Source organism: Primulina huaijiensis, chromosome 1 (assembly GCF_012295235.1).
Source record: "Primulina huaijiensis isolate GDHJ02 chromosome 1, ASM1229523v2, whole genome shotgun sequence".
Lineage (NCBI taxonomy): Eukaryota > Viridiplantae > Streptophyta > Magnoliopsida > Lamiales > Gesneriaceae > Primulina > Primulina huaijiensis.
Genome location: NC_133306.1, coordinates 15,050,186 through 15,062,861, shown reverse-complemented (window position 1 = coordinate 15,062,861; position 12,676 = coordinate 15,050,186). Strand labels below are relative to the sequence as shown.

Genomic DNA, 12,676 nt, shown 5'->3' with positions numbered 1-12,676 from the left:
TAAAGTATGCCACTATTTCAGCTTTTTCAGCGTCCAAGTCGTCATCCTCCAATTCAGTTGTGAAGGTGGTTTCCAAAGGGTCCCTAAGAGCATCCTGCACATAGTTAGACACGAGAACATCAACAGCATCAATTCTATAACAATTATCAGAGTGCATTAAAAACATCAAAAGTGATCTCTTCCTCGCACACTCTCAATCTCAACTTCCCTTCTTGAATATCAATCAGGGCCTTGCCAGTCGCAAGGAAAGGTCTCCCCAAAATTAAAGGCATCTCCCTATCCTCTTCCATGTCGAGCACCACGAAATCTACAGGGAAAATGAATGTATCCACTTTCACTAGCACATCCTCAATAACTCCCCGTGGATATTTGACAGATCTGTCTTCCAGCTGCAAAGACATCCTGTTTGGCTTAGGCTCTCCTAATCCGAGTTTCCTGAATACACATAAAGGCATAAGATTAATACTTGCACCAAGATCACACAAAGCTTTGTGAAAAACAACATCCCCAATCATGCAAGGAATAGAAAAACTCCCTGGGTCTTTTAGTTTTGGTGGTATCTTGTTTTGTAACAACGCAGAGCAGTTTTCAGTCAAGTTTATCATCATATGATCTTCCAGCTTCCTCTTGTTAGCTAAGATGTCTTTCAGAAATTTAGCGTAGCTTGGCATTTGCAACAGATCATCAGCAAATGGAATATTGATGTGCAACTTCTTGAATACCTCTAAGAACTTACCGAATTGCGCATCTAATTTCGCCTTTTTTAATGCTGCAGGGAAAGGTGGGGGAATTGCAATTGTTGATTGTGCAGTGGGTATGGGTGTAGATTTAGAAGACTTACATGTGGATATGTCAGTCGCTCCCTTTCTTTGATCTTTTTTTTCTTTCTATTCTTGTTCAAGCACTTTTCCGCTCCTCAACTCTATGGCTTTCACTCTCTCTTTCGGGTTAGTTTTCGTGTTGCTTGGCAAGGTGCCTGGTTCTCTGCTCATGATCTTTTTCTCCTACTGACCTATCTGATTCTCCAAGCCCTTTATTGATGCATCCTGATTTTGCAGTCTAATCTCGGTGGCTGAAATGAACTTAGACATCATCTGCTCCAAACTAGATTTCTCATCTCGAGGCTCATGTCGATACATCGGTTGCTTATTATAATGCTTTCCTCCTTGAGGTTGAGTCTGACTGCCTTGACCGCCCCATGAGAAGTTGGGGTGTTGTCTCTATCCAGGATTGTATGTATTTGAATAAGGATCATTCCTCGGATGGTTTTGAATCCCCACTTGATTTACCCGTGCCTCCTCATTCACATAGAAAGGACCACTGTCTTGACAGTCCTTAACATAGTGCTCTCCTCCGCATTTTTCACAAAATATCTCTTGCAGGCGCATCGCTGTTCCCTTTACGTTCATGCTGTCTATTTTCCTGTTGAGTGCTTCTAATTGTGCAGTGACAACTGAAAATTCAGTTACCTGGTGTACTCCCGCATTCTTTCGCTGAGTGTTTCTTTCAGATTGAGGGTGATAGCTGCTAGCAGCCATCTCTTCTAGTAACTCATCCCCCTCTTCGGCCGTTTTCCTCAACAGATTTCCGAAAGCCGCAGCATCTATCATGGTTCGGTTAGATGAAATTAAACCATAGTAAAAAGTTTGGACAACTAACCCAAGAGGCAACTCATGATGTGGGCATCTTCACAATAAGTCTTTGTAGCGCTCCCAAGCCTCGTAGAGTGACTCCTGCTCAAATTGAGAGAAGGTGGCTATATCCGCTCGCAGCTTCATGGTTTTTGATGGAGGAAAGTATTTCAAGAGGAATGCCTTAGCCATGTCTTCCCAAGTTGTGATTGACCCTACAGGAAAACAATTCAACCAAGACTTAGCTTTATCACGCAAAGAGAACGGAAATAAACGTAGCCTAACAGCATCATCTGAAACTCCATTAAATTTATAAGTATCGCAAATTTCTAAGAAGTCGGCTATGTGAGTGTTCGGATCATCCAGCGCATTCCCCCCGAATTGGACAGTGTTCTGAATCATTTGAATTATGGCTGGCTTGATCTCAAACTGGTTTGCCCTGACAGTTGGTCGCACTATGCTTGGACGTGCTCCATCAAGCGACGGTTGCGCATACTCCAGCATGGGTATGCGCCTTGGCTCTTCGACCCTTAGATCTTCGTGATGCTCTTCCTCACGTTCGTTTCTGTTCATTATGTCTCTAAGCCTCTGTTGTTGTCGTCTTCTACGTAAGGTTCTTTCAATCTCGGGATCGAATATCTCTAGTTCAGACTCTAGAGACCTTGGCATGCACAAGAGAGATACCTGCGAAGAAATCGAAGGTGTCAACGAAAATAAAATAGAGAATGCTAAAGTAAATAATTGAGAATAAAATTGTAGATTAACAGTCCCCGGCAACGGCGCCAAAAACTTGATCGAGCTAAACTTGCACTGTGGAATCCTTAATAAAATTATAGTTTTGTATGCTCAAATTTTAATCGCAAGTGCACGATGTCAAGTAATAGTATAACGTACGTGAGTACGAGTATCGTTCCACTGAAGACTGTATTTGACAATTATTATTTCAGTTATTAAATCTTTAGTAACGAAAATTGATTGATTGCTTATTAATACTATACTTGAATAAATATGCAAAAAAACTAATTCAAGAATTGAATAATAAGAATTTATATCTAGAGTGGTTGATTAAAATTCAATGAGAAATGGATTTGTTGGGAATATCGGTTCACCTACCACTCGTTAATTAATTAATTCGTTTGCTAGTGATTTATCCTTCCGACAGGATTTCCTATTTCATTGAACACATTCTCTCGAGCTATGCCAAACTAATTCTACTCAGTGAAGTAATTAAATTTCTTTAATTATTTATCAAAAGTGAATCGCATGTTGATCTATGAAATCTCCTAGTTTTCAACCCTTAGGACTATGACTATCGGCATACATCCAATTTCATATATTTATGCAAATTGTAGATCCACGGATTATACTACTCGTTCCTATCACAAGCTATTCTCTCGAACTCACTTGCAATATAAAAAACGTTGTTAAAGTTAGCTACGCTCTAACAACACGAAGAAAAACAATAGTATAATCAAGAATAACGCACTAATCGAAATATAAATTAATTAAATCGAAGTTTGGGGTAGGATCCCCTTAAATCCCAACAAATATTTAAAGTTAGCTACTTGAATTCATATTATAAATACACAAAACAAAGTTTGAATGATAGAAACTAGATTAGAAATACTAGATGTGAAATGTACGCATGCACAATGCAAACACAGACAAACTAATGCAATAAAACACGTAAAAACCACATCTATCACTGTCCAAGTAGTTATCATTTATCGAGTGGAATAGTATGCGGTTATGGTTGTACATTATTCCTTTGACCTGGAACAACGTAGAGGCTCTGCGTACTAGCAAGCACTTTGATCAATTTACCGACTCTAATGAGGGTCATCAGGTGGCGAGATTGGATGTAGTTTTGAAATACATAAGAGCGAATTCATTGTAGTCAGAAATACATCGCTTGCCTACATGTGAAGAAATATTTTTTTGATATGATGAGTTAAAAGTGCAAGGAATCTCTGACCATAGCAAGAAATGTGTTTTAGGGAAAATGTGTTTTCCTAGTTGCACATACGATATCACTATTATTACTCAAAGATACATCATATCGTTATCGAATTCAAATGCAACTCTCGATATAACACTGTTTGCAAATTCAATTCGATATATGAGTTGAAGGGACCATACTGTACGCTAACCATACCTTAAGGTTCATGTAGGCACTATCATTGATACTTAGGAGATCATGTGGCGATGATACTAGACATTCTTATCATGATCCGGTGGGTGCAATCAGACTTGAGATCTGACATTCTTGATCATGGTGTTGATGAAAAAAATGAGGCTAATTAGGGTAAGCCCGAATAATAATAAATGTTATTTTGAATCATGTGAAGTTGTGAACTCATGGCTAGCTGTATCTCTGAATCATTGAGGGTTGCACAAGTATCGGATTCTGTGTTCCCGTTGAGATAGTCAAGTTGAAGAATTTAAATTTGACGACTGTAGTTTGATGGAGATCAAAGATATTGCTTATAAAAGAGTTTATAAATTGATTTACATATGATGGAAGATGTGGAAGTTACCTTAACTGCTAATTTTGTGAGTAGAGTGGAACTTCATGTTTTGGTGAAGGAGTTGACAAAACTGACAGCTGGCAAAAATAGATTAGCGGAAATTTTAATCTTTGAAATTTTCAAATACGAACAAGATTTGTACTCTCAGTACATCAACGTTGTCTAATAGTCGATCAGAGTTATAATAAATTCACAATTTTTTATTTAGTAAATTTAGAACTTACTAATTAAATATTAAAGTTAGTAGCTGCGACTACTATATGTACATGATTCTCATGGAATATTCTAGAAGGTTCTATAATCGATTAATTAATAGATTAACATATAATTAAGAAAATAAGTAATGATTATTTAATTTTACATATATGTTTATACATGTATATATGTTTATATATATGTATAGATGTATAAATGTAAATATATATGTATATATTATACATTACCAATAGTTGACTTTGCATGATATATAGAACATGGAAATTTTAATTAATTAATGAAAATAAGAATCTTAATGTGGGATTAAGATTATGAAACTTAATATGAGCGGGATTCTTGATGAAATCACGAATCAAAGCTTATTAATATTTTCATATCAAAAATTTCACGGCTACATCGTCGTAGGATCTCTGAAACTCCGGCGATCTAGTCTCAACGCAAAATTGTTTAAGATCTCTATTGTGATTTAAACAAGAAATCCAGTATTTAATCGTGGACCTGATTAAACGATCAAAGAGGAGATCCGTTCATAAAGAATTACAAGAAGTGGCATATCCGCTTAAAAACCGGAATAGTCGGAGCCGCCGTTAAATACGCAAATGTAAATAGTTCTAAACACTGTATGAATGTTATAAATCATAAGACGCTCAAGAAAAGTTTCAAATGTCGAAACTAAAATTTTTAAACATCCGTTACGTCTTGGATATGACAAAACGATACTCTAACAATGATCACTATTAAAAAAAAAAGATTAAGAAAAATTTGTGGATTCTCCATAGATATTTTATTCCTATAGGTCCATGGGCTTGTATTAAGAGAGAGGGAGAGCTCAAGTCTGTGTACATGTACAGGCCCATGGGCCTTAGGAAAAGGGTCATATCTGATTTCGATATTTTGTCTCTCTTCAGTGTCTGGACGACCAACACACTTCCACACCCGCACCCTATTTTGTGTCCTAATTCTGTTGGGCGTGCCGTTTTTTCTCGTTTTCTATCTGAATTTTTGTGCTTGAATTTCTCATTTCTATTCTGTTAATCGTTTTTTGTGTTGTGATTCAGCAGTGTTATTTTCTCCGCAGCTAGATTCATCGTAAACTGTGGTCTCGGCAGCGCTTTAGGTCCTATAGTCTGATGTGAGTGTCGATTCTTTATAGATGGATGTCTCTTTATAAATTTCAACACATTCCTGTTTTCATTTTCATTTTGTCTTTACCTTATGTGAGTTAGACGCATAACTATTGATATGCAATTGGGTCTGGGATCAATGCATTTATTACACGTAATCTTGGAGAATTTTTGACGAGTTTTTGGTTGGGAAAGACCAATCTTTTCTCCTGTGTGTGTATTGATGGTCTTATAATGTATATGGAAGTATACAAAATGTGTATTATGTGCTAAACATACCGTTTAGTTAACATTTACTTGTTTGTAGTTAGTTTCACAAGTTACATATCAATCTGATTTCTTTACCTTTCCCATTCAGATATGGTAGAGTGGAAAAGGAATTAGAGTGATGAAAATTATTGACTTTTTATTTTGACTATTGATCTCGTCTCCAAAAGCCCTCCATAAATGACGATCTGCCCACATGATTTCGTGTTGTATTACAAGATTGTTATCAAGCGTCATAAATTAAAGAGTGATGTTATATGTTACATCAATATTTGTACATCAAATGGTACATAACAGAAAAATCAATACAAAAATTCAAATTCGTCAAAATCTAATAATATATTGAATACAAAATCTCACGATATTATAGCACAATCTCACGATATAATTGATGTACGATATATTGGATGTAGTTTTAGCATTATCCTAAATTAAAACATAATCTTAATTATATATCTGCTATCATCCCCCTATTGACTTGCCTATTATCAATGTTTCTATTACAGAGTTTTTTTGAAACGCAGTTGGTTGATTCAAAATGTCATCACCATATGTTATTCTTGGAAATAGACCACTGGACCAATGGAAGGTCATTGAGCTGAAGGAAGAACTTAAGAGGCGTAAATTGACTATTAAGGGGTTGAAAGAAGATTTAATTAAGCGTTTGGATGAAGCAGTGCGCAATGAATGGGAAAGTGCCAAGAAGAGTACTGATAACAATCTAAATGAGGTTAACCAATCTGAGGTACCGTCTGAACAAGCATTGGAAGGTTATACTGTTTCTGGAAGATCTAGAGATCTTGCGGATACTGGGAGCAGCCTGTTTGGGACGCTGGATGGCAACCTTGAAATTGGGATTGATCATGACATTGGATTACCGAGTGAAGGCAAAGATATGGAAGTGAACCTTGAACAGGAAATCGATACGGTTGAGGTTTTAGGGGAGCAGGTCTCTCAGTTCACAACAGTGGAAACTGCTATTGTGGTCAGCGAGACAATTGATCCTGTAACAGCTTTGAGTGGATCGGAGTTGCACAACTATGGGCAACATAAGGAGGAAGATCTGACCAGAGGAGTCAACCACGATACAGTAGAATCACATCATGAGGATGTTACTCCTGAACTCTCAGATCCCTCTATTCCGATGCCTCTGATTGATGAAAGCAGCATGACCATGCCACCTCCAGTAAACCTTAAGGGCAGTGAAGTTCAGAATGAAGCCACTGTTTCACTGGTTCCGCCTGAAATCGATACCTCTGACGGTCCCCAACCGGATCACAAGGTCAAGCAATTGAAATATCAGGTATCTGAGGTTGAAAACCCGCATTTTGGGTCTCAAGTAATAACTGATTCTGTTTCTACTGAATCTGAATCCATTATTAAGAAAAATGAACCAAAGCTTGAAGTAATTAATGAAAATGTCAAATTAGAGCTAGATGTTGACTCTGAGATTCCCCCTCCAGCCAGCACTTTTACCCCTGATGGTGTTGAAACACATCCGATGGATGTAGAAGAATCCCCACTTGACACAGTAGTAGAAAATGAAGAGATTCATGGTCGTAATGCTGAAACTGTTGACTGTCCGAAGAAAATTGATGTAGATGAATTGGGTCCCGAAAAACTGAGTTTTGACCGTAGTTCTGGTGATGATTCCATGGAGGAGGATGTATTGGAGAGTACACAAATGGAGTACAAGACCGTTTCTGATCAAACAATAGATCTGGTGGAAAAATCTGAACTACCTATTGTTGAGGAGGATAATATTGTTGATGTAGTTGGTGGTGATAAGACACTTGAAGCTATAGTTGATAATGCTGTAAACAAGAACATTGTTGTGCTGACATCTATGAAAAGGAAATTTGATGGTAATGGCGAGTGTTTTTCATTACAGTTTTTGTGTGCAATCTTGACATTCATGTTTTCTTTGGGTGGCAATATATATAACATAAAGTTTTGAATTGGAGGTCTGATTTGGAGTGAATAATCATGATAGCATTGAATTTTTGTTTCCTCGAGGATTGTTTTCCTTGTTATCTGTGTTAAAAACGTGGGCACCATATGAGAGTGGTTGCAAGAAAAGGAGAGATAATTATTTTTAAATGGCCTTTTCTTTTAATTTCAGAGGGGATCATATCTTTTTTGGGTTTTAAAAATGAACAGAATTTTGTGCTAAAGATCTATTAAGAAGATAAACTTTATTTCTTTTAAATGTTCCTTTTACTAGTTTTTCTGTCTAATTTTTTAGTTTGTGTTTTATTGTTTGTATCTTGTTTTATTGGAGTAGCATATAAACAATTGGGTTAATGAGTTTTGTTCATGATACATCCTGTTTGAATTGGTTGTGCACCTGAACCAGGTTTGTAAGGGGTTTGAGTATTGTTTGCTCTCCAGTTTTTACTAAAAACAGTTAACTCTATCATAGAATAACTTTTAGCTCCAAGCTGAAACAGAATATATGAAATAGCAGAAGTAGGACAAAAGCTGTGTCGGCATTGAAGCAAGGTTTTAAAATGCGCTAGGCGCTAGTAGGGCGTCAGACCAGCGCCTAGAGCCTAGGCTGCCTAGGCGGGGACTTGGTGCTGTTAGGCGGATTTCATGGTATCAAGAGACTTGTAATGGTTCTTAGAATAAATTTCAGGCCAAACTTTGTGAAAATCCAATTGACACCTGATTCATTCTTCCTACTTCTGCTTAACGCGGTAAGGATAATAAGTAATGTAAGAGAAATCAAAATAATGAACAAAAATTATCTTTAGAGTCTGGTTCGATTTTCTTATATTTGAAGAAGTAAGAAGACAAATAAGATGAGAGTGATGTGATAGGGCAAGGGCAAACCAACAAATCGTGGTTTAATTGAGCTTTTATTCCCAAAAAATTGAAGGCAGAAACGTACGGTTTAGTTGGGTTTTCAAAAATTAAAAGCCTAAAAAAATCCCAAAAAACTCTAAATTCCTAGGTACCGCCCAGGAGCGTCTAGGCGCCCTTGCCACCTAGCACATTTTCGGTGCGGTCGGGCAGCGCCTAGACGGCCGTGTAGCTTGAGTTTTAGAACACTGAACTGAAGCTAACTGCATCATTGTACTGTTTGGACAATGTTGAGTACTTTTTTCCTGTTTCCATTGAGAAGCCTTGGTGATTTATGATTTTGAACGTGACAGATATTGAAGCAGTTGGGAACAATGACACAGCAAAGAGACAGAACATATGGAAAGTTGGTGGACTTGAGGGTTCTGAGCAAGAAAGAGGTAACTCTGAAACTCTCAAGACCCCTAAGAGTTCATCTCAAGCTCAAACTTCCATCAGGCGCTTGAACACGTCTGACTCGGCAAATAACGAAGCACCAAAAGAACATCTTGGTAACTGCAGTGTTCCTAATAATTATATTTATATTTCTTTATTATGTTTATCAGTAATTTAACCATACTCTTGTTGGATTTTTTGGTAGTTCCGCCATCACCAAAGTCCCCCAGTAACTCTCTCAGAATCGATCGATTTCTGCGTCCTTTTACTTTAAAAGCAGTGCAAGAGCTTCTTGGAAAGACGGGCACTGTTACCAGTTTCTGGATGGATCACATTAAAAGCCACTGCTATGTCTCCGTAAGTTTGTTTTCTCTCTGTCAGAGTGCATGATAACTTTATCTGGTAATTGTGTCAAAAAATTTCAAATTTTTTTAATTCTTGATCAAGGATTTTGTTCTGAAAAATAACTTGTAAGTACTTATGGCTTGCAGTATTCATCCATTGAGGAAGCTGTAGACACCCGGAATGCCGTTTACAATCTCCAGTGGCCTCCAAATGGGGGACGCATGTTGGTAGCGGAGTTTGTTGATCCTCAAGAAGTTAAAGCTCGCGTGGAGGCTCCCCCTGCATCTTCCACAACACCGTCAAGCAGAACGCCTTCAAACTTCTCCACTGCTCAATCGCCAATGCAACCTCAACCTTCTCTGTGCCAACAAGTTCCGACACTGCAACTTCCACCTTTTTCTCTTCCTCCACCACCGCCACTGGCTAATGCAGCACCAGTTAGGGAACTTCAGCATCCATCAAGGGTGGTACCTCTACCAAGAGAACAGCTGCACCTGCTCCCAGCTAGGGATCAACCTAACCCTCCACTTCCTGAGAAAATTGACCCACCAATTGTCACTTTGGATGATCTTTTCTGGAAAACTATTTCAGCCCCTCGCATCTACTACTTACCATTGTCTGATGAACAAGTTGCAGCAAAGCTGAATTCTCAGGGGAAGAATGTTTATCGTTAGGCTGTATACTTAGGGCCAAGTTCTTCGTTGATTCTTGATAGATTGGTTAGCGTGAAACTTAACAACAAATAGTATATTATAATTGCATCTTTGCAGGTCTGCAGGTGTGGCGTTCTTAATGTACCGGTTTTCAAGGAGGTGCTGCTGTTGCTGGTTTGTTGAAAAGTTTATGCTTTTTATCATGGGAGGCATTGGGTTGAGATTGAATGAAAATCAATGTATGCATCTGTTAAAGTCAAGCCCTTTTTTCCCTAGTGAATCCTCTCTTTATGTAGGCCAGGTTAGGTATCCGTCTCGTCCCAATCTTAAATAGTATGCAAAATATTTTCTTAAACTTGCTGAGGACATCCTTTATGGAATTGCTCTATTTACTTGGACTCCATTTCTGATGTTCATTGATGCTTCCTATGGCATGCACTTTTCGTTCATCTTGCCCATAGTTGATGGATGTTGAATTCCATGTCCTTGTATCATGCATGCTTTACAATCAGCAATTAGCGCTAGTTCAATATTCCAAATGTTTTAATTCTCGGGTTCCATTCTTATGTTCAGAAAAGTTTTCTGATGGGTAAATATCACAAAATTATCTATTTTTTGAAACGTTGCAGTTGCTATTTAAAAAAAATTTTCGCAAATAATCTCGTATTTATGCTACTTTATGATAATGAATCCATCCAGCAAAAAACATCACTAGCTTACGCTCTGATCTTAGTAAGCAGTAAATGCTACCGTTGTGGGTTCAGTGAATAGGTAAATTAGGTTAGTTTTATTCACTAGGCCGATCGAAGTCGAAAAGAAGCTACTCTTAGTCCATTTCTTTTGTCAAGCGGTTGAATATTTATTTAAGAAATGTTTATTCGATCTACTAATTGTACCATATAACATTTTAGAAAGTGTAGCGGGGAGGAAAAAACCGACTGGCCTGGGTTGTGAGGGTTCTTAGGGACACGGATAGTTCAATTTGCTCATAGGTGTCAGACCTTGAGATGTGGATCATAGATCTCGCTTTTGAGCCAAATGTACGATTATGCCACTGGTTTAATTTCCATAAGCGAAAGGTACCCAAATTTGTGACAAGTAGGAATTGAAAAAAATCTTACGATTGTATATGGAGCGAAAAATATTTTGAATTTCATCATTTTCTATTTCGTTTTTGTAAAAATTCCGTTGATCTGAATCTAATTTGAGTTGGAACCGAAAATTACTTAGATAGGTTTCCATTTTAATAAATACGGAACAAAAAAAATATAAAAATATTTTCATCAAATTACACAACAATAATATCTCTATATTTTTTTTTATTAAAGATGATAAGAGTTATAGAAACAATGGTATTTTGGTGTGGTCAACTTCGTGTTACAAAGACGGCTTCTTTTTATCTTTTAAAATAAAAAATAATTAAAAAAAACAGTCAATTTTGTCATCCTTCCCAATCTTTGTTTTTTTTTTTTTAGCTGTTGGTGAAAAAGGAATGTGGAAAATGAAATCAAAATTTCTGTGGTTTACCTCTAATTTCTTCTCCCTTCAACTCTTCAAATTTCAATAAATTCTGGGTTAAAATTTTTCAAATCATTATTCATGTGCACATGGACCGAAGAAATCAGAGAGATCAATGTTTAGATAATGACCAAGTATCTCCTCTCCAATCTCATAAACATCTGTTCAACTCAGATTTTAATTCACTATTTTTATGATTTATATTAATCTTAATATACAATTTACATCAATTTGTTCTTTAACTTTGAATGTACTACACATGCATCTTCAGTGGCACCGCCAGAATTTGATCATTTGTTGAAGCTGTTGCTGATCAGTGACTGATCTAGAGTTGAGAAAAATTTCTGAAGGTTTCTCCTACCATGGGTAGGTTTATTCTCTTATCTTATATTGCATATGTTTTTCTATTTTTTATTCACTTTTGGATTCAATTTTCCTTTCACTGTTGGGAGAAGAGTGAGACATCATGGTAAAGACTTTGAGAAAATTTTAGTTACAACATTTTGTGATTGTTCAGAAAAAATTACTTTTTCTTGAGTTATTGGATAGTTTATGATCCAATTATTAGCTATTATATAGCATACCATCAAAACATAAGATGCTAGATTATGGCAGTATATATTTTTGATATCCTATAATTAATTTGAAGCCTTATGGATTGTCCCTCACCGATTTTTTTTTTAAAGTTTTGATGGTTTAATTATGTTGTCAACTATTTTTTTTACCACTGGAGATATCCACTCTAAAGGCAGTATTGATCTCTTCAAAAGATTTTAAAGGATTCTTTATGGCATTTGATTTTGTGTAGAGATTACCATCTGAATTTTAATATTCAGTTCTTATTTATTTGTAGTTGTTCGGTTCTCATTTATTTGTTGTGCTCACAATTTTTAAATTGTTGATTATGGTGATGTCCTACTCCAACGTCGTCGCTAATTTAACGTTTTTTTAGTGCAATAAAATGTAATCAGTATTCATAATGATTTTCAATGTATCTATAGTACATGCAGTTTCAATGTATCTATAGTACATGTAGTTCTACATTCCAATTTCATGATTTGCAACATTGCATATGTAATCCGAAAGGAGCTTGAGTTTCTTTTTGAAACGTGTTGGAACTTTTCAAGTTCGCAATCTTTGTTTAATTTTGATAT

General features: G+C 36.6%; 1 protein-coding gene across 3 annotated transcripts; it reads left to right on the top strand.

The window, feature by feature from the left end:
- Positions 1–5,264: 5,264 nt before the first annotated feature.
- On the top strand, positions 5,265–10,418 carry LOC140981692 (uncharacterized). 3 transcript variants are annotated; one of them, XM_073448114.1, is made up of 5 exons: positions 5,265–5,492; positions 6,273–7,637; positions 8,925–9,122; positions 9,212–9,363; positions 9,498–10,418. In XM_073448114.1, exons 2-5 carry the CDS (start codon positions 6,305–6,307, stop codon positions 10,023–10,025), a joined length of 2,211 nt encoding a protein of 736 aa, XP_073304215.1. In that variant the 5' UTR covers positions 5,265–5,492; positions 6,273–6,304; the 3' UTR covers positions 10,026–10,418. The 3 variants fall into 3 exon arrangements, with proteins under 3 accessions (XP_073304215.1, XP_073304210.1, XP_073304219.1); XM_073448109.1 differs by having other exon boundaries at positions 5,266–5,507; XM_073448118.1 differs by having other exon boundaries at positions 5,269–5,507; positions 6,273–7,631.
- The last annotated feature ends 2,258 nt before the right edge of the window (positions 10,419–12,676 follow it).